Source organism: Styela clava, chromosome 3 (genome assembly GCF_964204865.1).
Source record: "Styela clava chromosome 3, kaStyClav1.hap1.2, whole genome shotgun sequence".
NCBI lineage: Eukaryota > Metazoa > Chordata > Ascidiacea > Stolidobranchia > Styelidae > Styela > Styela clava.
This window is the reverse complement of record NC_135252.1, coordinates 7,905,177-7,930,594: the sequence shown is the minus strand read 5'-3', so window position 1 is coordinate 7,930,594 and position 25,418 is coordinate 7,905,177. Positions and strand designations below refer to the sequence as shown.

Here is a 25,418-nt window from a genome sequence, read left to right as displayed (position 1 = left end):
TGTATTATCACAATGCCCACAAGCTTAAATCCCAATAGGATCTAATCTATTTTCCACTTCTGTTCTACATCACATGGTGAGATTGTTCAATCACTTTTATATGGCATGTTCAAAACGCATTTGAATTGTGTTTGACTTGTGTATTGTCATTTTTGTACCATGTATCAAAATAAATTAACTAGAATACACTTTCCCACTGGTAGTACACTTTTACCGGCAAGCGCATTTCATTTGTAAGGCAGAGATAATTGTATTAAAATGCTAAAGAGAAAACGGTCAAAAATAGGGACAAAGTTCATATTTTCTACAATGAACCAGCAAAGAGCCAGGTCGAGATCATTGCTCCACCGCAAACAAAGTTTTAATAGAGTGAAATTACACTCCTGTATTGGCATGAATCATGACGTCATTAGTTTTAAAATATTTTTAAACTGTTCTATTCATGATTCTCGTTTAAACACGTTAGTTGCTTGGCTGCACTGAATACAGGCTTATATTGTGCACCGATGACAGAGAAAACTTTTGAACATTTTATTTTGAATGATAGTGTTTTATTGGCTTATGAAAATCCAAGGCTGCAAATGGGAATTACTCAACCCCAGAAAAGATAAACGGTCGGTAACTAGGAAACGTCTATAAAAAAAACACCATAGTTTATTTAACGTGACGTGTTTCAAACAATTAACGTTACACGTATATAGAGAAGAAACATTTACACTTTGGAGGCGGTAAGCGTTTTATGGGCCCGTGACCTGCTTCCCTGAGCTCTTGGCAGCGCAAGTCTACGTGACCTTCTGTGTCAATCTATTCCTCAGGAATCAACGAAATTGAAATATATCTGATTACTCTATGAGTACATACAACTGATTAACTTGAATTCATCGCATGAAAGGATCATTGGAAGATTCAGTTTAATTCCAAATAAACACACTTGAAGAAAATAAATATCAAATTTAGAGTATGAATAAACAAATATGAAAACAGCGGAACCTTTATGCCAAGCTTCAGATCAAGCATTAATCTTACGTCCGTCAGAGTATCTGTGCAGAAGTTTGTGGTTCCATGAAGATATTGATAAGATTTAAATATCCATCACCTAGTAATGAGGAGCACCGATGAGACGACTGGATCATATGGCGAACAACTGCTTCTTGGCCCGTTTAACAATGCATGGGAATTGTTCAACTTTCAAATGCTCCAGTTGCACATACTTGGTTCCGAATGTGTTCAAGGTCCACTCTGAATATCTCGGCACAAAGTGGAGCGTTAGAAAACTTCACCAACAGTAGGCAAGAGGAGACAAATATATTAATATATATCAACATTGAAAACAAAGCGAAAGAAGTTAGAAAACACTGGTGAAGATACAGAAACTTTGTAAAAAAAAAACACAGCACCTTGAAATAAGCTTATAAAAGTATCAAGATAATTATATGAATTAAATGAATGAATTCAAATATAAATTATTTCAATACAGGAAAGCAATCGGACGTGATAAATAAAGAACAGATCACTTTAAAACAAATCCTGCTTTCGCGAATATTGTGAGCCAACTAACAACTCTTACTATTAATTATATGTAAGACAAAAGTTAATAAAATTTGGCGCATGCCTGCCTTCTTATCACTAATGTGTCGGGTATAGACATAAAAAGTAAAGTATTCATAAAATAGAATGTTCCAAACGAATGGAAGCAATAAGGAGAGTTTTAAAGCAACTTTGTAAACTACAAATTGAGCAATAAATTTACATCACATTAAAGGAAGAAAGTTATGTGTAATATGTGTTGAAGATTGAAAAAAATCCGAAACTTTGAACACAAGTGCAAAATATGAAGACATTGCTGTAGGACAATACTAGATTTTTAAGAATAAACTGTAATAAAAATGTAATATTTAGGTTAAAAATAGAAAAAGGGCCACCAGCAAACAAAACTGTTAAAAGAGTTTTGATTTTAAACAGTACTTGCCTTTCATAATATGCTTTTAGCTTTTAAGTTCACAAATTAAATGTTAAAGCAAAGAAAAAAGATATGGTAGTATTTGAATTGTTCATATGTTACATATGATAGACCTTGAAAAATAAATATAATGCAGGCATACAATTAAGGGAATTGTTAGTTGCTTGTATATGTCAAAAATTTTGACTCCCTAGTCTATTTGTTGTATACAGTCAAGATTTATGGAAATTTCAGGACTTATGCAGTTGAATGAATAATGATGGGATCACTCAAAAAATAGTCCACATAATAATGGGGATAATCATTCAAGAATAAAAAAGCAAACAACAAGCATGTGTAATTTCATTAAATACAGATTATTTATTATATTATTATTTTAATGGTGCTTATAACTGGCTTAGTTTTGTGCACCAGGACTGTGATATTAAACGTTTGGTGCTCAAATGCTTCGACCCGTTACGAGGACGTATAGATGGTGGTATACCAAAATATCACGAAAAGCTAATAATAAACAAATTGACATGTTGGCACAAAGAAATTGAAGAAAATTTAGGTAGGAATATCTAAATTTGAAAATGCAGATATCAGTGAAGATTTTTGAAAATAACTTCAATTAACGATTTTACGCAGTGTCTAAGAGCAAAAAAATTACCATGAATAGAAAGTTGCAGCATGACAAGAGTACAACAACCTACGGTAGTTGGAATAGTCGTTTTGGCATGGATTGGGTAATGGTAGGAACACAATAAGAATAAAAAGAGTAGTTTTACAAATATATCCCAGTGACAGCCAAGTTGTGGGAAGTCACTATTACAACTTTTCAAGGCATCCTTATTTGGTTACACAAGCTTCTTGACTATTGTGATGTAATTGAAGTACAACTGTTTGCAAAATATGAAAAGTTAATAAGTTGAGGACATTCATGAAAGAGCATTTGACATTTGACCCTATGTGATTTTCCATACTACTTTGGATTTAACCTATAAGTTGTATAAAACGTCTGAAAGACATATGGTTCTGAATACAACACAAAACACAAGTATACCATAAATTGTACAATATGTATACAATGAAATACAATATTGGGTTGATGTGGTCCTGATCATCAAGTTCATTGACTTCTTCACACATCAGGCTATATGAATTCAATTTATAATCAGAGGCATAGAATTGTGCCACACATATTCTTAAATACTGAGAAAACCAAACAATATTGTGATATTGAACATATTTATGACTCAATCAGCCAGTCTAACTAGACCTTATGTACATAGAATTGAGATAATCCTAAGTAGATGTACTACTGTAGAAAGTATGTACATTTACAACTGGTGAAAAAAGAAGCTTGTAATGATGACTGTTCAACAGTTTGTCAAATATCAACTCATAATTTATTGCCATGAAACAGTCAAAGTTCAAAAATTGAAGTACGGTAAAAGATATCACTTTGTCATTTCATAACAATTATTCAAAATATACACGCACTCAGATACAGTAAACATAAAAGCTACCCGTATTTCCCAGATAATCAAACTGGTAAAAGTGTGTACCACAAATTGCTTGCTCGTTACTATTATATTCTAACACAACATCTTGTTCTTCCACTTATGTATAGAGCTCTTTGAAGTGATGTATATTTATCTTCTGTACTAGAAATGCTGCTATTATCCGAGTCATCTTAATAACAAACAATAAAAAACAATGAGTAGGAATCATATTTTTATCTGTGCGCAGACAACATTGCTAACTCACCACAGCATGAAGTTGATGGTCTGCTGGTGCTAGCGGTAGTTGATGACTGTGAACAACCAGGTACATCAGATGCAAGAGAACTTGTGTCTTGATTTGTTGAACCTGAATCATGTCTGGGAGGAGTACTTTGCAGGTAAGCGGGCATACTAGGATTAAAGATCGTAGTATGATTTAGTACATATCAAAATGATTCACAACAGGGGTGGACAATTTTTTTTGCTTGCGATCCACATCATGGGACACAGAAGTTACCATATGGCCACACTATTCATTGATATTGCATTCCAAGTAATTTGCTTTCAAACTCGGTAGGAAATTGCTAACAAACAAAAACCAGTCAAATATTTCATAGTAGTTTTATTCAAACTAAAATCCAGGCACATTAACTTTTCAAATTCTATCAATGAGAAAAATGTACCCTATAATTTTTTTTTGCAATGTTTTTTTTAAACAAGATCTATAGTGCAAGTTGAGATTCTCATCACAGCCTACATATTAACATCTGTCAAGGAGCATATATTTTTGCTATTGTTAATCTTCTTGCAAGAACTTTGCTTACAAATATAGTTTGGCTCAAACACCAACCATTACCACCAACTTTCTTTAGGCCTGGGAATTTTTCAGAAGAAAAGGATCTATAAAAGTCAATCAATGTCTTCTCATGAAATATTTTTTTTCAATGTGTGATCTGACTGCAAGCCAATCAGTTCATAAATTTTACTGAAAACTGATAGTCATTGCAGTCTGGAGACATTAATTTAACTTATTATACAAAAGAAAAAAGAGTTACCCATTAACATTATTGCATGATTTTTTCAATTCGGTACAATTATGATCTTGCAGTAATGCGTGTGAAGCATTGTTATTGATATTTTGGTGTTCTTCCATTGCCAACTGAAACACATCATATATTATAGCAGTGGCAAAATTTTTTAGTGTAAGAACTGCAGTCATCTGCCGCCAAATCAAAACATGTGAAGAGACAAGTAAAATACAAATACATCCTAATACAAGAAAAAAATAATGAAATACACTGTTTTTCAACCGTTTTTGAATCGCGGAACACTTTTCATGTTATAAATTAGTTAGTGTATAAAAAGGATAAGACTGATGACTTGAAAAAATCAAATTCAGGGTTACAGCACAATTAAAAGATTTTTATCCTTCAGACACAAAACTTTCAAATATCAATGAGAAAAACTGAGGCAAGCTATTTGTAGACTCAATAGCAACGCCATTTTAAAATGATATAGAGAGTTGCTTCGATGAGAACAAATCTATTCTGGAGAAGAAGAATGCGTAGTTCTCCAACGGTTCTCAGTTGCATTTATGTTTAATATACCTAGCGGTGTGCATCATGAATAACTGCATACAATCTGAAAATCTCTAACTCCTAAATAAATTTCTTTAATGATGCCATTAAGCTCAAAACAGGCTTCCGGGATCTCAAAGGTCGCATGGCTGATAGATGTTCTCACTTGTCCATTGCCGTTGCAATGATGACTTAGTAATAAATTTAACAATTACGTAACAATTGAAATTTGAGCTGCCACTCAGAATCTGATATTTGTGGTAATTGTTAGATTCTAGTAGTGGTTCTAAAATTTAGATAATCGGTAAATAAAATACCTTAATGGTCATTTCGTTTTCGAAAGAGTTATAGTTTAGTTGCAGAGATCAAGAATTTGTTCCAAAAAACAACGCTAGTCCTGGATAATATTAGCTATCAGCCCTTTTAAATGACACTTTGTCAAATATTTTACATCATAGTGATGGGTATTATTATTATGCAATAGACAAGCAGGGCAAGGTCTATAAAACTGGATGTTTCACAAATCTTATACTTGTGAAATACTCTTCTTCTACTGTTACTATTGATAAATTTATAGTGTTTATTTCAAAAGTTCACAAAATGTTTTGAACAGTACTGACCGATGCAGCAAGAGATTTTAAGAACAAGTTAATGATCACCATCATGCTTAAGAAACAACCTAGGAAAACGTCCACTATCTCACAACAGACTCTAATAAACACCAAATAGATATGTGCCTATTAACAATTGATTTATATTTGTTATCATAAACTATGCCATGGGAAAAAAATGTGAATCTACAATTTAATGCAGAACACCTGGATTTTTCACGAAACACCAGTGTTCTGTGCACAACCGATTGAAAATCACTGGCGTAATATATTAATCTGGCAGCTACGATTTACTGATATCAAGTACATAACAATAATCTATAGTTGATGCTTTGTGCATAGTGTAGACTGTAGGGTAAAATGATAAAAGGTAACTATTATAGTTATTTATATAAAACATGGTCATTTGTCGCTGCTATACATTTCATGTCTATAGCTCATGTTTTTCATATATTTCTTTTAATTTGTGTATGTCTAGAGCAGATTTTCAGCATGATGAAGAAATAAATTACTGATTACTGATCTACTTGCAATACAAGCCAACCTTACCAGTGAGCTATCAACAGCAATTATATAATAAATACTTCACAGGGTCAAAGTGAATAATTTTTTTTTATATAGATTTTGCCGATGAAATTCGATTCCTAACATGATTCATAACATACATAATGATTCTTCCACCAACTTACTTGATTAAGCATTAATAGACTATGTTATTAGTCAATGTGTGAAACACTTACAAAAACACTTGCCATTTATGATGAAGCTCGAAACTGTTGCATGCAACTTCGCTTGTATTAATTTTCATAAAATGTAACGCTAACCTAAATTCACATCAAGATAGTTCACAACAATTCTGTAACAGACACCCCTTCACATCAAGTAAACTAAATGCATGGAAATTGAACTTACTTGTGTCTTAATTATAGCAATTTCATCAACATTGTTGTCATTTGCATGAAAACAATCATATGGGTCTCCTGTATCAATCGTAGTTACTGTTGCATCAAGTTCATCAACCTCACCTTCATTATCCTGCATAACAAGAAAACTACTGGTGCTAATATTGGCATAAGAATTTAGATATTATTGTGCCACCAGCTTCGGAGATATATCGATTCAATGAGTGCATTGATTTGTACTTGATTTTGTTCCAATTTCATCTTCAAACTCAACTAATAAATTCTATTTAAATCACAGCATTGGAACCATGTTTTATGACAGAACTGATTATCACAAATGAGTGGCATAATTTTGCCTGACCTAACTACATCATGATGGAAATTTTTAAACAAAAACTGCACTCACAGTGTTCAATGGGATCCTGAACACTTCTTCAGCAGATGTCATAGGACGATGTAAGCATTGCCATATGGATTTACGAAATCGGTGCATGATACAGATACCAACGACCAGAAATCCAATAATAGTCAGTATTATTACAAAAGGTTTCCAAGTAGTATGTCTGAAACCAAAACTTAATTTATAATGCTTGGACTGATGAGGCAGTTGTCTACACGCTTGCATTCTCATCACTAATTACCCCACATGGCTTTCTGATTCGATTGAAGAATGATTTACCGTATATGCAAGAAAATTGCTAGATTTTTTCCATGTAGCAGTGTGGTTCATATTACCAATAGGCAGTTCTTCATCCATACAAGTCTATGCATCTGACACTAATAAGTTGAATAACTGGCGTATCAACTATTACAACAACAGACTTGTAATTGTAAACCAGATCAACCGCCTTTTCTCTCCTAAAGAGAATGATTCCTATCTATATCTATCCTTTCTCAATATTTTACATAATTAAAAATATATCGCCAAGTGTTGCTTTTGTGTCTTGAAAATAGATATAGATGACTTTCATTCTTAGTTTACTAAACAATAAATTACCTTGCTTTATCCGTATCTTGAATAACATGATGAAAACATTTACTTATTCCTTTCTTGTTAAAAGCAGCAATTCCAATATAATATTGTGATCCAGGAAGGAGATTAGTTAAAGTGAATGACATAGCATTATTATTGTCTGTGGATTCAATATGCCATCCATCTGTTTATTACAAATATAGTGTAATTAATTTTTGATCATAGGTGGGAAAGTACTGATAGAAGAGTTTCACTGACATGTTAATTTATATATAGATATCATAATATCCTCTGCGAGCTCTAAAACAGATGTTGACAAAGTCGTGAAACAATTTGAGTCAACACTACCAGAGAAACAGCTAGGTTGGAAAAAGAGCTAGGTATTGAAAAAACTTCAAGAAAAAAAGTGTTCTTAACAAACAAAAAATGTCTGAAGTGTCTTGTGTATTCAAATGAACTTAATTTAAAAGAAAACAATGTGGTTCTCTGATAGAGTCGTGGTTTCATTAAAAAGTTATTGACATAAGAGAATATTACTTTATTTGGCTAAGCGGTGCGAGACATCACATCATGCTTGCCACCAGGGCTGGGGAGCCGAAGCTGGAGTCGGAGCCTGGAGCCAAGCTTTTCATAACAGATGGAGCTGGAGCCGGAGCTGGAGCTACCAAAAATTTAGTGGCTCCAGGCTCCAGCTCCTAAATATCTCATTTTTTGTTTTTCGGATTTATAATTTTTTTCTGATAGCGTTATAAATGATGAAATCTTTCCTTTTCAGCTTATAAATCATTTCAAAAATTTTAGTTCCCAATATTATTCAAAAAGTTCCCAGTTATTCTGTATGTTTAAAAGTTTAGTATCAAAATTTGAAGCGGTCGCTTTTTGCTCGCTTATATCAAAATTTTGATTCTCATTTCCACTAAACTACAGTTTTTCATGATTGTGGTCAAGCTCAAAAACCCTACCTAATGGCCATGGATTTCCAAAGAAGTGATTTTGGAATTTCCATGTCGCATATTTTGATTTTTTCGTGGCGTTGAATATCCAATTCATTTCAAATGTCTTTAATTTTGTTCAACGTATCTCGAGAATCGAGATTGAGTCGTTTTATGACAAAAGAAAGGTTTAACTACTCCCAAAATGCACCGCGGCAGTCACCTGGCATAAAAATGTATGGCAAAGTGCCCGATTATATCTTGTTTTGATGCTATGTTATGTAGAAAAGTCTCATCAATTTCCTTTGTTATTTTTTGAAATATAAAAATTATATCGCGAGCAAGATTGATTGCGTTTAGATTTATTTTAGTGACCGTATAATTTTCAAAGTCAACCGGTAAATAACATGTCGTAGGCAAAAAAAGTAATGAGATTAACAAGGCATTTTTTTTTAGCTGTTGGGAGTCTCCTAGAACGAAGTTTATATTGTTTCCCGTTTCATTTTAGTATCTTATAATAACTCTCCAATGTGGAAATTCGGCTTGCAAATTGACTCCTCTGTTTATCTTTAACATCTCATCGCTGATAATTATGAACACGTCTCGATTCTAGAACCAACTTTTGACCTGATTTGGGAAGGGGGACGGCGTCTTATTGGGTGACTATGGTAATTTTCATTATTTTGGGTCTGCTTATTCAATTTGGACCATAAAAAGGCCAGTTTAAATTAATTGGTTTTCTCTCTCTGCGTATCTGGAATATCAACGCTTTTATTATCATACTTTAAGTTGCCCGAATTTGTGTATGTATCATGAGTTGAAGGACCATTGCCGTTACTATCACATGTGCGCTGCATTTTGTGAAAAACGTCAATTGTTTTCGTTGCTATATCATAATCACAATTTCTCAAGACATATGTTTTGTGTCCCGCACCATATTTGTGAGAAAACGAGTTATTACATAATCATCGGTGATGAAATTCTAAGATAAATGAAGTGAATACACAAATCAAATTTTCCTGATTAAAAAGCGACACTATAAAATACTAAAAATAAAACAGAAAACACCATCAAGTTTTGCTTTAGAATGGCCCACGACAGATTTTATTTGGCCGGCATTATTGTCAGTTATGTTGAACACAATTAAATTAAAATAGAAAGAGAGTCATTATGGGTTAAATATTATGTGGTAGAAAAAGTCATTATGAGCTGTTTTACTGAATGCGCAAACGCTACGACCATTCCAGAAGCCGATTTTCCTTTTCCTGCCCGTCTTATTGTGGGGTTATATGTAAAACTCTTATATGCTGGGTAGACCGATTCACCAGGAAATACAGCATATAATAACTCTCAGTGGGTTCACAAGTTACCGGTACATGCAGGAACTAAAAGGAATTATCATGACATCGACTTAAAGGGTGTTTACAGCCTAAATAACATGCCACACTTTGAAAACAATTATCAAAGTGCGGTATTGGGCTGCACTACTGATAATGGCTATGGAACCGGAGCTGGAGCCAGCTCCGGCATAAAAAAATAAAGCTTCAGAGCCGGAGTTGGAGCCAAAGATTGAATAGACTGCAACTCCAGAGCGGGAGCCGGAGCCATCATGATTTCGAACCAGCTCCCCAGCCCTGCTTGCCACAACACCTCTGATTACTCTACGTGGGTTCGCAGGTTTGAATCCCATATAGGGTAATTATGTGTGAGAGGATCGCTGGGATAATCACCATCGTAGGGTGCCTTCTATACAACCAAGTCCATGCATTTGAAACAAATAACTGGCTAACTAATCCCTTACTCGACATGGACTAGTAATCAGACGAGAGGCCGTGGTTTGCCATATGATTAGTCGTCTTATCGTATTTCTTCTCCCCTTGGATAAATATATAAATCCTATTCTATAGTTAATTGAAGAATTCTTGAATTTTCAAATTGTAGTTTTGCAATGTCTCCTTGTACTACTTTTTATATAATAAAATATCAACACAAACTTAATGAATCATATTGTCTCAGATGAGTAATATCCAATTTTTAGGGTTACTTTTAAAACAGAATTGTACATATCTGTTTATTCTTTGCCATTTTCAGCTTGATTTGAAATTAATATTTTAATTTGGTAATATGACTTTGTTTTTCATGGACTCATGAATTAATAACTGACCACTATTTTCTATTTTATAGATGTGTATAATTGTAAGAAAGATAAAATCTGAAATGATCATTACCACGACATTACATTGCATTGCTGAACCCATAAAAGACAAATAGTCACCTGATGTTGTTCTATCTTTAGTTGCATGTTCATTAATCCAAATCGTTTCAACATGAGCATGACTTCTATTGCAATTTTCATGAAAAGTATCTGACCGCAGAAATTGACAATACAATTGTATGAGTAGGGATAATTAATCTAAATAGTTTAATATTACATTTGAGATTAATTCAAATTAAAATATATCTGAGAACTATTTCATCTAACTTGATTCAAAATATTATAATTTTATTACACATGTTCATTCATACACATTCCATTTCAACTTTCGCCCGAGTATTTTTGAACAAAATGTTTAAAACACGAAGTAAACAAAGGAAATTTCAGTTTTTCGTTGTTACTTACCATATGGACTGTGGCAACTAATAGACTGATGTCCAGAAAGGCAGTTCTTGTTAGTTGTGTAATATAGTACATAATATCCTAAAATTGGGCCAGCCCGCTCCTCTGGCTTAACTGATGACCATGTTACAATCATTGATGTCTGTCTTATTTCTGTACAATTTATTGAAGAAGGTGTTCCAACAGGCTCTGGAAAGAATTGAGACAATCATTTATAAAGGTATTTGTTTCAACAACTTGTGCAACTTGCTAATTTTATCATCACGCAATATAAAGCAATATATATTTACAGAAATATTGCCAACTTACTTTGTATTGAATAGTAATACAAATTGCTATTGAGGCTTGCAGGCCCTTGAGATATTTTGTTTCCAACTGAAGATGACAAAGCAACAGCAATTCTATATGCAGTGAATGGTTGAAAATAAGATGAGAACTGCAATGTTGAATTTGTGTGTCTGAACATAATCGATAGGTTTCAGAATATATATTATCACTATAAAAATATGAAAATCATCCAAGAAAACAAGCAACACGGAATTGGATGTAAAGAATATATTGGAGAATACAAGCTGAAATGGCATTATTTCCAACTCTGGCAAATCTAGTTTAATATATCAACTTCTGCTCGTCATATTTCAGTTTCCTAGTTATGTCATGCATTTGGTGTGATAACTTAGTTAGAACTAGAGATGTACAGATGTATCGGGCATCATTATCGGAATATCGACAATATCGGCTTTTTGAAATATTTGCCTATTGGTATCGGATCGGTATCGTTTTTTTGAAATATTGGTGTATCGGTACCGACGACAAAAGTGGTATCGGTACAACCGTAGTTAGAATCAAGTTGAATTAGAAGTTGTACTACTGAGTTCAAAGCCCACATCCACCCCTTTGTAGTAATAATAGATTATAAAAAATTCAAATGATTGCTGTTCTGCGCCTCATTCGAAGTAAAGACATGAAGCATTTTATAAAATGAAAAAATAGATATTAGGCTATTAGCTAATTCAAAAAGTGTGATTAGGATGTTCACTGAAGAAATTTTATCACAAAGAGTGTGTGATTTATATACTAAACTGGAAATATAAATTTCAGCCTATGTTGTTTTTAGATTGACGCTTCTTGTTTCACAAGATTATGCACAAATCAGTAGCATAAAAGTTTTGCACTCTTGCTTTGATAATTACCTTACCTCACATCTTGTACATGAAATTCCACTTCTCTTCTCTTTTTACTATTAGGTAATTTTGTAGAGTTAATTTCTATGTAAAATGTATTCAGCTTGACATAGGATGGAATTTCACTGGATCTGAAAAATGAACTCAAACAGCTATCACAATTTGTCATCGAATAATGGTCCAACATTCAGACAGTACATTCAGTTAGTTTGCGTTTAATTTTCATTTGATTTTTATGCGATATTTATCAAGATAAGATAATACCTTTCATATGCTAATATATGCATATGATAAACCAAACTTAAAGTTTTGGTATAACTCTTAAGTCTAAGTTGTTATATTGTGTTCTAGTTATGATATTTGATAACAAAAATGACGGTACAAAAGTACGGAAGTCATTGCGATACTATGTCTGCACAATAGCACCGAGTTCGCAAAATCAAATTGTTAAGTTTGGCGGAATATAAAGTCTGTTCTCGTAAATAAAAATGAAATAGCGAAATTTTGGATGAAATATTGGTTCTCATAGGAAATTCAGGAACAAATAAAGGTCGCCTACTAGCCACAACAACACTATTTAACCACTGAAAATTTCAAAGCAATTGGTCCAATACTTAATAAGAAAATTGATTTTTAATACCAAAAAGAAAAATACTAACGACAACATATTAACAAAATATGCATAAGTCCACTTCGTGTTCAATAAAGTATTCCCTTCAACAAATTTTAATAGCTTGCAGCATATTAAGACATTTCTCATAGTAATTTATAATTGGCAGATGATGTTGATGTGCTACAAAGAAATCACAGCAGTACTGAACAATTGAACATTGCAATATTTGTTTCAAATGAATGGAAATTATTGAAGATTTTTATGAAACTGTTCATCCCATTCCCACATATCACACAATAGAACAGTTAAACTGGTATCACCCGATAAAGGATTTCTTTTTATTCTTTGCAGATTTTTCTTGCCACGAAAATACGCTGACTTTTAATGATTCCTATGAATAAAAAGATTAGAAAAATACAAAACTTTTGCATTAATATTTAACATGTGTAATTGTGAAGATCTATCAGGGATGTCCAAAATGAATTGAATATTCGAATGCATCCAAAATTCATTATATTCAATATAGTAAATTTTCGGATTGGGAATAAATTAAAACATTTTTATTTAAAAAATCAGGGATTTTGAGTTGTTAGACAAGTAGATCAAAACTTATAGGCTTCTGGTCCGAGATATGATGAATGCACATGCAAAATTTGAAGCAGATTCAACCTCGCTTTCGTGAGATATCGCGCAACATACGAAAGTGGCTAACAGACAAACAAACAAATACCTATCAACATACTTACCGATCGATAAGTAAAAGGACCTTTTATATTTGTGTCGTTTTAGATGTGATCAACATGAGGATATAGTAATTTATGTAATTTTCCATGTAAACTTACCCCCAATTGAAAATGTTTTCGATATTTCATATTAGAAAACATTTTCTCAGAATGTATTAGAAATAGTAAAATATTTGGTTTGGCTATCCTTGAGATCTATACTGTGCATTCACCTCTATATCCTTGAGATTGCATTCAATTGAAGAATTGGTTGAAAAATAAACCCAAACAATTTGAAATATCAATACTTTTCCCAAGTTGTTTTTCAATGTCAAGGAGACAATCTCCAAATGACATGATGAATCTGTTGAAATAAGTAGGTTTAATTATTAGTATACCCAACAGAAAACAATCAAAGATTACAAAAATTATATATATATATTTGAAATATCATTAGTTTATTGCCAAAAGTGTGATTACGAAATAATGAAACATACCTGGAGAATATGATATAGTTAGTTTCCCATTTTTTAAATAAACTTTAAAGACTGAAAGAAATTTGAAGAAATGAAGTTATCTTACATTGGTATTTTGTTTCATTTCAAAACAGATATTCAATAGGGCAGGCAACCGCTTTCTATATTAAAAACACTCTAATTTGGCATGGATTAACTTATCATGTTTCAGTGAAAATCATCATGCATCACATTCTTGCACAGGACATCGATTGTAACAGTATTTCTGTCACTAGTCTTGTGTGCTGATCCAGTTAGGATTTGTACAGAATGCACTCCATTATAATATATTACCTAAAGAAATTGTGAACAATGGTGAAGAGGTTGTTCCTAAATCGTTGACGGCAGATATCTTGATTTCAGAGGTTGAATTAATGAACAGTGGTAGGGATGTTGATAATTTTGATATATTGTGTTTCTCAGTGGTTGATTGGTAATGATAAATATTTTTTTCATGAATTATTTCCCCTCGCTCGCTCTGCAATAATTTTAGAAGAAGAGATTTCATCAAATATATTGTAGTGTAAATGAGTTTTTAGCCATAAATGAAAATCATCACTAGTTGAGATGTGGAATCAGAGTATTTTTATTGACAAGAATTGTAGCTAACAGTTTTGGGAGTCAGAATTGAATGCCTACAAGTAAGAACATCAGAACGAGGAATGTGGGAATTCTCAGAAAAACTAAAAAAAGGTTTGTAAATTTCTGGTGGTCGAAACTTTTTCTTATAACGGATTCAGAAGATAGAGTCAGAGTCAAACATTTTTACCAATGCTTGGCCGAAAAGTTAGATCCAGGTTTTTAGATGCTCCTTAGTCAAATATAACTTTTCTCTAACACAACAGTCCTGAATCTGTTCATGAATAGCAACAGAAAAATAATTACATGCAAAATAAATATTCCACATGAACAATGTTTTTCATGATACCCACACACGCTTAATTATGACAGTATCAAAGATGAGACCATTCACCAATTTGGTTCATAAAATAGCATTTCTAATGTCAGCAAATATATTCCATAATTTTACTATGATATGCATATATAGATGACAATATATTTTGATTATTATTTCAATTGATTTTGATTATTCAAAATAACAACCCAACTCTACTAAGCACAATGACCACTTCAAAGAAAAAAAATGTAATATAATTTTTCAATTGGCTGTGCCTATTCTTGAATGAATACTAAACAAACTCATAACATTGAAATGATTGTGTTTTCATTAAAATGAGAGAATCAAATCAAGTATTCAATGATTCTAATTGCCATCATATAGATGTCTGAATATTCCTGTGTTAACCAATTATGAGATCACATAGCAAAGAACAAATGCCTGGTCTACTTGGTCGATCATGAAAAATGCTTCTATAGAACGAGACAACTCATTAAAGATATTGGAAGACACCCATAACTGGCACTCATGAATTTGTTTATAGTACAACTTCTATTATTGAAGGAAGCCACACAAAAATCCATTTTCTAATGCTATAATAATGAAAGTAAAAGCAAGCCATGCATTAGTCAAATTAACTAACATGCTTCCAAAATAGAATTGGACGAAATTGATGGTTGGTGGTTTGACTTTCATCAGGATAATTACAAGATAGGGAAGAACAAGAATTGTCTGAAAAATTGAAAATTATAACTGAATTAATGCAATAATGATCTAAAATAAATTTCGATTCTCAATGGATTTCAATGTACAAAAATGGGAAGAATTGAGCTGTGCAATATAATCCTTACAATTAAATTTTGTACTTGCTCAATATATCAGTAAGATTGTATTGTTGCTGTTACCGTAATTCAAAATTTATTAAAAATTTATACATTTTTCAAAAATCAAAAATTATGTTGTGGTTAAAATAGTTCAATTATGTCATTTTAATTTAGTTTTTTTACAGTGTTATTTCTAAAATTCAATTCTTTGCTGTATGATGCTTAAAGTCAATGAATAATTACAAAAACTAGATGAAAATTAATTATTTATCCAAGTAATACGAACAATTAAAGAATAAGAGAGCTGATTGAAAAAATGCAGGAGGCTCCAAGTTGTTTGTTCTGGTTACAAAGAACGTGCTGAGGCTCCAAACACCGGAAAAGTCTTCACCACCAACCTTCCATCTAGCTTGGAAAATATACCTTGTGTTTGCAGGCAGATTATGGATTGACAACTAAAAATAGATACACAAATAAAATAATTGAGTTGTTGTAAAAAGATAGGGACATAGCCAATTAATATTGCATTTTCACTGATACGTAAACTTTGGAACTTTGTAAAATCGACCATCATTCGCCTAGATTAAAAATTTTTTGTTCTTCTATTGCAAGGGTTCTCAACCTTTTTTTTTTGTCAAGTACCCCCCGAGTCACGAAACAATCGATGCGAACCCCCGGTAATCAGACACCGAACAAAGTTGTGATATACTGATATATTGACTAACAATTTGTTGCGACACCAATTTAATGACCATATGTAACTAAATTAAATCGTCTTGTTGATATTATTGCCCTTGTCGTCTGCCTAATTAATGAATTCTTAAAATCTTTCCCAAGTTTCAATAAGCATAATCACTTCTCCAATGCTCGCAGCACACTGTATTTAGAGATTTCACAGTTTTTACGTAAAGCCTTGAATTTCACATTGTTGCATCACAATCACAACAACGCAAGATCAGGGAAAATCTAGTTTCGATTGGCGTCTAGTTTCAATGGGCACGCATTTTCTCATGATAGTAATAAAGGATATAAAAAAAACAGCAACATACAAAAACTCGACTGTCATCCAAGTACCCCTGGAAATCTTCTCATGAACCCCTGGGGGTTCGCGAACCCCAGGTTGAGAACCCCTGTTCTATTGCATTCTAATAGTATAAGTATTGCAAAAAAATTTGAACTTCAGCAAATTCGTCTTTGCGATTGTAATGTTGAAGTTTGTTAGGAAAATGACAGCGACAAACAATATGCTGCAGGTCAGTGCAAGATCATCTTGGAAAAAACAATTGCCATATATGGTTCACCAATTTGGTTTATCTCATTAGATTTCTTATTAATTAAAATTGATAATGAAATCTATAGCTTAATTTACAAATAAAACATAGAATAGTATTTTAAATGAATGTGAAACTTCTAGTTCAATGGCAAGTTCTCTGTCCCACAAATTTAATTTTTTTATTCCACAAAACCATTGCGTTCATTTGAAAACTCCATTTCAGAATAGGTGACGGCATGGCTTTAATTCCAGTTTCAATGATAAAAACTGATTTATTTTTCTCTTAAACTAATTTAATATAACAAAAATCAAACTTGCGCTGCAGAAATGGATAATACTACAGCAACAGGACCTCTATTGAGAAGCTAATATTATCAAATTGCTGAACAGACCTTTTGAGCATCAACAGAAATGAATGAAGATCTATTCATTAAATTTCGATTCAGGTGATCATCTTCAGATGTGTTTTGAGACCACTGTTGCCAGAATATCTAGAATAAAATACCATAAATTTTTATATGATACAGAGGATTGAATTTATTAAAAGGTACAGAAAAATTAGAAAAATATACAAAAAAAGTAACAATTCAAGACCTTTTCATCATACTGCTTTATACTTTTCTCATCAACATCATCCTGGATCTCTTTGTAAGAAACCTGAACAAAATAAAAGATTGCCATGTATAATATTAATATATGGTGACTTTCTGTGAAAAAAGCTTATTAATTATGGTAATTAATATTTGATCATATAAATGTGGAATGTTGAATATAGAGATATATATATGGAATATTGAAATAGGGAGCAGTATTATTGGGCAGAGGGTTTCAGTGTAATCGGTTGATTCGATACATGTGATTGTAGATAAATAGATTTGGTTTGAATGATTTGTTCTAGATGAGAATATACAATTTATGGAATAATAGTAAAATGAGCTCATAAAAATGTGCAGATTCAGCAGTTCATAAAAAAAACACAAACAGGACAAATGATAAAAAGTTAAACTTGTAAATAAAAACATGTTGAAGGATTCATTTCACAATTCCTTGCACAACATCACATACAGGATGACATTTTCAAGACAATTTTCTCAAAGCAAGGTCACACGCATTCACATTGTAACAAAAATTTATCTATGAGTAAAGTTACGGTTGACCTCTGATATGCCAAGAGATACTGATTGTCACATGGTCAAAGATTGCATTGATATCCAAGCACAGTCCATAACACTACACTATATGCGCAATGCTTTCCGACTCTTAACTGTGCATATGCACTGAAGTGCTCCACGTTATGTAACCATTCAGTTTGATTATTAAAAATCTAGCTACAATGTTTAAAATACCATAAGATCAATATTAGATTACACGCTATATAAATTTTTGGTGTTTGAAACAGGAATAAACTTGAAAATCTCACCCCAAAAAGAATTTATCATCGATCCATCAAACACATACCATCAGACAATACATAACAATAACCTTGACATGATTAAATATTAATGAAGCGAGTCATCATATTATAAGCAGATAAAATAAATCAATAACACTAAGGTGTTAAAGCAAGAGGATCAGCTGAGGATTTGCATACAAAAAGCAATGTGAACAATTTATGTTCAAAAAAATTGGCTAATCATGTTGTTTATCTATACCACGCACAAACAACCTTTATTCAAATTGATACCATATTGAGTTGCATCATTCAATAGCAAGATGAACAATTCGATTTTTATAATTTTTTTATACCTTATTGTATCAATTTATCAATTGACTTGATTCAATTATGGTGTATATGACAATCTATTCATAATAATTCTTTAAAAACATTCAGCAATAATATACTCATAAGGATACACATATATATATACTGTCACGATCACAGCAGTGTTAAAATACAAACAGTAAAATCATCAGGTCATGTCTTTGTTCAATCACGTAAAAATTGTGAGTATACTCCCAGTCCCAACTGTCCCAACACAGTGTCACAGTGGTGTGAAGATACAAGCATTAAACACAACGGTTTGTGCCTAGATTTGTTGACACAAAAATTGCAAATCTTTGCTATTCTCACTAAATCAATACAAGTTGCCTTAATTATGGCGTGAAATGTAATTTTTGGGTATTGGTGTAATCAAAATCGGTATTGCTTGGAGATAAAATTCTGAATGAAGATCATCTATTCAAATATAGAATTTTCAGAATTGGGATGTCTCATTCTGTGGGCTATAGTCTACCTATATACCATAATATGTTTGTAATTGAGCCGTACTGAAATGACTGAGGCATGTGCTCAAATAATACATTTCACAGACTTCTACTTCAGTGGCTACTATATACCAACTCTAATTATAGTCACTAATTAAATACCAACTGCATTTTGTGCCCACAAAAAGATCTATGAAGTGTTTTGAAATAAAGTTTTTAGCTACCTTTAACTTTTCATAAAAAGAAAAAAATTGGATAACATAATTTTGTTACAATGAGAATGTGGCATGTAAAATAAGTATGAAAACCACTGTCTCAAAAATGTTAAAACACTGATTTTATCTTTATTCTCGAGGATTTCTATCAATTTTCCAGCGATATTATTAGAATGAACTGAATTGTACATCACTCATTAATTTTGCCTTACTTGGAGTCTATAGCACTTTGCGCAATATCGATGGAGGTATTCATGAGTTTCCGGACTAGAGGAATAAACTGCTTCAATCTGTACTGTTCCACCTACATTTCCTTGCCTTGTTATAGATGTATTCATTATAGGTGGAGACAACATCACTGTAGATTGATTTAACAAAATTTTGAGTACCGGTATATAAATTACAAAACAATGAAAATGTACTTTACTACATTCTCAGTAAAATTAGCATCTCACGGAAAAGTAAACTATGTATGTAATATAAGAGGCTTGACTGCCATTTCTGTGGAAACTGTAGATTGTAATAACTGTAATAGTCAAACTCAAATTAGGTCATCATAATTCCCCAAAACTGTCATAGTCAAAATCAAGTTAGGTCATATTAACCCCCAAAAATTATGTTACACAATAAATAGAAATAAAAGACAGAGGATAAACAACGATTTCAAACAAAAGTGAAAACTATGAAAACAACTGCTCACACCCGCAAGGATGGTGTGACACACCCTGCTATTATGTCCCATTTTTGTATTATGACATTCATGAGTTCTCGTAACAGGATACCATCGAATGAGGTTGTAGATCAGGGGTTGGCAACGCTTTCTTTCTAGTGTGCCGATTGGTAAAATTGTATGTCAATATATACATTTGCGTGCCGATGGAAAATTGTACTACAATAAAATAAAACACAACAAATATAGCCACATGTTCCGCATCGAATGTAAGATAATTTGTTACATTCATAGATAAAATGGAGAATTTGTCACTACTGACCATTGTCTTCTGGAGTAAACACTAGTACAGATGAATTTTCCCCCATAACATTTGATATAACAACTTCAATTTCCATATTTTTCCAATATCTCAAATCATCCTTTGTTCTGACAACACATGACCCATGAAAGTTTGATTTTTTCACATCTGTTGATTCTTTACACAGCCCTGTTGAAGTTGGACTGAAATGACAATTACACTCTGAATACACTCTGGGACTCATCTATAAACATATACACTAAGGTATGTATACTGAGGTATGCACTAATTTTTATTACCTCTGTACTGTGTTTGTGCAACTATGCACATTTCCACAACAATGCTTACAGTTGCTTTACTGGTCATTTTATACCAAACATGCTGACACAAAACCTATCCATTACAACAAACTTTTAGCATTGTACAGGGTGTTGTAAATACATCCAAAGTTTATTCAAAATAATAAAAGACCAAATACGCATCTACCGACCTCAATGTTAAAATTGGCTATTGTAGATGCAAGTATACATGAACGCAATTTATGGTAATAAAAAGCACATGTATTCAAACGTACCCGGGGACAAATACCTATAGTCACTAAAACAAGGTAGACACGCTTCAAGCTGTTGTTAGCAGAATATACCAATATAAACAAAGTTTACCTCCAACCTGAACTTTTGTATGTAGTAGTTGAAGTAGTTTCATGCTGCCAGTTTAGATGACTCTCTGTTCTCTTATCGAGATATGACCATCTACAATGCAGATCATTTAAATTCTGCATCAAACACTGAACTTCTGGAGCTACTGGACCATCTTTAAATGAAATAGCAATATAGGCAAACTTAAGCTAAAGATATATTCCTCAAAAAACAATATCATATAGAGTTTCTTTTAAAACAATGTATATTTCTAACAACATCTGATCAGAAATTTTTGATGTTCAAGATTGCCAGATTTATATTTCATATTAATCAGTTAGACTCAAATCAAAAAAGATTGTCTTCAAATCAAGCAAAATATACACTACTTCAACATTACCAGTAAATCAAAGGCCGTCTATTTGAAATTAGCTAATTTATCAATTTAAAATTAATCTGTATGAACAATATCCTTTATTCATAACTCAGATATTTTAAATAATAACACTATTTCTAACTTCTAATTTTAATTGCATCTATGAAGTACAGTAATTACGGCGCGGCGGTGTGGCTCAACGGGCTAAGCGTTAGGAATAAGCTCGCCTCCGCACCTCTAATTACTCTGCGTGGGTTCGCAGGTTCGAATCCCATGCAGGGATGGTTATGTGCGAGAGGATTGCTGGACTCCTCGTCGTCATTGGGTGGTTCACGTAACTGCTGGTCGGTTACGGATTCCTCCACCACCAAGTCCATGCTTCCGAAAACAAACAATACAGTAAAACTAATCCCATACCCGACTTGGAATGGTAACCGGACGAGAGGCCGTGGTTCGCCATATGGATAAGCCGTCTTATCGGCTTTTCTCTTCCCCGGGATAAATATGTAAATCCTATCCTATCCTACCATAATAGACAACATAAGTTTACAATGAAATTTGTGTCAGGAATCTCAAGGAAAGCAGAACAACAATAAGTAATTGGCCATTAATATACTATAATGAGTATTCATTGAAACATATGACGACATTACAAAGGTATACTTACAACCAACATCTACTGTACATCCGTTACTGTAATAGTTGTCAGTGCAAACAACATCTGTACTTTGACGAAAATCATATGTTGGATCTAGTCCCACATTTTTCAAATTTAGCTGAAAAAAATATTCCATGTGACTTTGGACAAACTTTGCACTTACAATAAAACATTTATTGACGTTATTTTCATAATCTAACGTAGTGGTTCCCAACCTTTTATGGCTCGTGGCCCCCTTCCGGCGCCTTTTTGCACATGTGACCCCCCTGTTCACCATTTCAAAAAACTAATCGTGTTGGATTGTATTATGTTTTTATGATCTTTAATGCAGAAGCAAACCACGAACAAGAAACTAAAAGCTTTTTAGTATACAATCAATGAGAATCTTGCGCTTGGGACTGTCTGACGAGGCTCCTTATATTAGACACCGTCTTTGATACAGCCAGACGAATGTCGCTGTCAACATCAAGATGGTTTCTAGATTTTGATTTGATGGTAACAAGATCAGAAGAACCAGATTCGCACAGATAAGTTGCAGCAAATTAAACTAGTAGTGAAGAAGCTTTCTTGCTAAGTAGTTGGTAGGAATCTGATATGTCACTTCATAATTGCATTCAAGAGTGGGCTTTTCCTCAGACAGAAGCCCGAACTTGGTCAATGTTGCCTCCTTGTCAAATCTAACTTGCTTAGCAACCAAGAAACCGATGCCAACGTCTTTCATCGGAAGGTGATTTTTGTCACTGTGGATTTGGAGTTTAGATGGACGTAATGATTCATTGCTCATTGCATGCAATGAGCAATCATTGAGCACATTCTATGTCATCTCGATTTACTTTGGTAAAGCCAAAGCCAACATAAGTGTCGTTCCATTTTCGTATTTTGGGCATTAGGAATTCACAAATGCATTTTTTGCGCACTATTTTGATTGGTAGATTTCAAATTCCATTATGATCAAACAATCTATGCACAAAAAAGTGAATACACCCTGAGATCGCAAATAACCTATTTAGAAAATGAAACTGCAGTGAACGCCTAAACGAAGAATTTTATTTTGAAAGGAAAGTATGCAATCGAAGTCGCTTTATCATCAATTATTATTAGCCTTGTGCCGTGGCCCCCCTTGAACTGCTTCAAGGTCCCCGGTTGAGAACCATCTAGCTGACTTGTCCTATTGATATTTTATTAACTCATAACTAGAAAAATGAAAATGGATTTTTTTATTCAGTTGATTGAATGGGGAAAAAAGTGAAAAATTCATTTTTCTCTGGATTTTTCCCCTTTTCTGATCTTTATGTATTTTCAACTGCATGATTGTAACACACTATTAAAATTTACTAAATACATTTGAATACACAAATTTGCTCACTATCATAGAATGATCATCCAGCTTTTGTACAAACTTCATATCAACAATTTTTCCACGAATACTCCAATAGAACTGAAGATTTATAAAGAAAAAGATTGACATTGGAATAAGCAAAAATTACCACTGTAAATACATTGTATGTATCATAATTTTATTTTTGATCAGAAAAAGTGTTCACCTGAAAATGAAAAAGATCATTTATAAGTAAGGCTGTAGGAAACCACTGAGTATGTTTAGCAACTCATGAATACCAGTAAAATCACATGAACACAAACAAGAAAACAGTTGTTCAAAAAATAATTCCAATTAATGGCGATTCAGAGGAAAAATATTGTTATCAAAATTTTCTCAACAATGCTGAACTTGCAATGTTCTTGAACATACTTTTTACATACATGATATTTTTACACACAAATTTATAAGGAACAAATCTATTTGTAAGCCAGCTCAAAAATAATATACCATGCATAAATAATAAATCAATAATAATAATAATAATAAGTTTACCCTGTGTATTGCCAACGAAGAATTGCATTTGATAGATATATCAGAACCAGGTTCAACAGCCATCTCATGTGGGGAGACATGAAGTTTTATATCATCTGAATATTGTAATTGAAAAATCCCATTACTGATTTTCTTTCTATAAATGTCAGTTGTCAGAATGGTTATAAATACCCACAGACATACTTGCAATAGATAATTGTTTAAAAGCATGAGCTGGTTTGAAACATACTGAAATTTCAAAAATAAGCCTACTTACTTAGGTAAATGATATTGTATATATTTGATTCATGAAATCTAGAAATTTTAAAATAAAGAAGCACTAAATGATTTAGACTTTTAGAGCATGTAATGAAAATGAACAATGATACTTTCTGTACGTAAACAGAAAGCAATAAGCATTTTGTCACGTAAGTGGTCTTAGTAGCAGACAATTACCTCCCTTTTTATTCTTGTATCAAAATTTTACCTATAATACTGACTGGTTCTGTCAGAAAATTCCGTTTACTTGAATATGGATAAATGCCACCTATATGATTTTAAGTATTCCTTATAAAAATGATTTCAAAGAAATATTTATAGAACGACTTTCTAATATTAAAAGGGGCATAAAAAACTATTTCATGAAATATTTTTCCTTGAGCTGATTCATAGTAGAATGCAATTATGATGACAGATTAGGTAATTGAAACAAGAAGTAAACACATGCGAACAACTACTACTTGTATCAGTTTGATTATCATTATCACTTGTAGGTTATTCATGTTATTACATGATAGTAATATCATGAACAATACATAATACTTTTTGACTTAAAACTTTACAAGTGATAGTATGGAAATTTCGTTTTGGGTGATAGAGGGATAATAATATGTTGAACTCTTACAATTTCTTAATGGCAAAGAAATCTGTGACTTGTTATTGGTTACATGAACATCATATGGTGGGAAGGAGAGCAACAATTCTCTGTGTGTAATTATCTCAAGTGAGATTTGTTTTTGCAAAGGTTTGGCCATGTAACTCTGTCAAGTCAGTTCATCAAAACAAACTGTGCCATAAAGGAATCAAATAGCTAAATTTAACTTGAAATAAATATGTAGCCTTCACATAGAGATGAAGCACATATTGTCTGAGATTGCCCTGCTTTTTATGTCTTAAACTATTACCCTCATACAAAAATGCTCAAATGGATACTAGATTATTGGTGTACAGTATGAGCAGCATGCAAAATGTGTTGGTACACTATATTCAAAGACTTTCAAAATTTATCTAGACTTTCTACTGGAGATTGCAATGACCATGCTTGCTAAATTTGTCTGTGCTAACAAGAACAGGTGGTACTGCTCATTATCAGATATCACCCAAGTAAGCAAACTCCCAAACAATATTAAGATAAA

At 32.6% G+C, this 25,418-nt stretch overlaps 1 protein-coding gene across 2 annotated transcripts in view; it reads right to left on the bottom strand.

Annotated features, from left to right (window-relative positions):
* Positions 1–894: 894 nt before the first annotated feature.
* Positions 895–25,418, bottom strand: part of LOC120342197 (uncharacterized) — a 29,469-nt gene continuing 4,945 nt past the window's right edge. The window contains exons 3-25 of one of the 2 annotated variants that reach the window (XM_039410920.2): positions 24,025–24,119; positions 23,518–23,589; positions 22,161–22,269; positions 21,142–21,292; positions 20,501–20,682; positions 19,721–19,866; positions 17,683–17,745; positions 17,481–17,579; positions 16,102–16,270; positions 15,635–15,723; positions 14,388–14,571; positions 13,812–13,942; positions 13,177–13,247; positions 12,258–12,374; positions 11,369–11,517; positions 11,063–11,248; positions 10,718–10,807; positions 7,535–7,694; positions 6,944–7,100; positions 6,548–6,670; positions 4,503–4,606; positions 3,713–3,858; positions 895–3,637 (exon numbers count right to left, since the gene is read on the bottom strand). In XM_039410920.2, coding sequence (XP_039266854.2) covers positions 3,534–3,637; positions 3,713–3,858; positions 4,503–4,606; positions 6,548–6,670; positions 6,944–7,100; positions 7,535–7,694; positions 10,718–10,807; positions 11,063–11,248; positions 11,369–11,517; positions 12,258–12,374; positions 13,177–13,247; positions 13,812–13,942; positions 14,388–14,571; positions 15,635–15,723; positions 16,102–16,270; positions 17,481–17,579; positions 17,683–17,745; positions 19,721–19,866; positions 20,501–20,682; positions 21,142–21,292; positions 22,161–22,269; positions 23,518–23,589; positions 24,025–24,119 — 2,897 coding nt within the window. In that variant the 3' untranslated portion in view covers positions 895–3,533. Of the gene's footprint in view, positions 3,638–3,712; positions 3,859–4,502; positions 4,607–6,547; positions 6,671–6,943; positions 7,101–7,534; positions 7,695–10,717; positions 10,808–11,062; positions 11,249–11,368; positions 11,518–12,257; positions 12,375–13,176; positions 13,248–13,811; positions 13,943–14,387; positions 14,572–15,634; positions 15,724–16,101; positions 16,271–17,480; positions 17,580–17,682; positions 17,746–19,720; positions 19,867–20,500; positions 20,683–21,141; positions 21,293–22,160; positions 22,270–23,517; positions 23,590–24,024; positions 24,120–25,418 lie in introns of those variants that run through there. The other variant, XR_005569482.2, reaches the window with a different exon arrangement.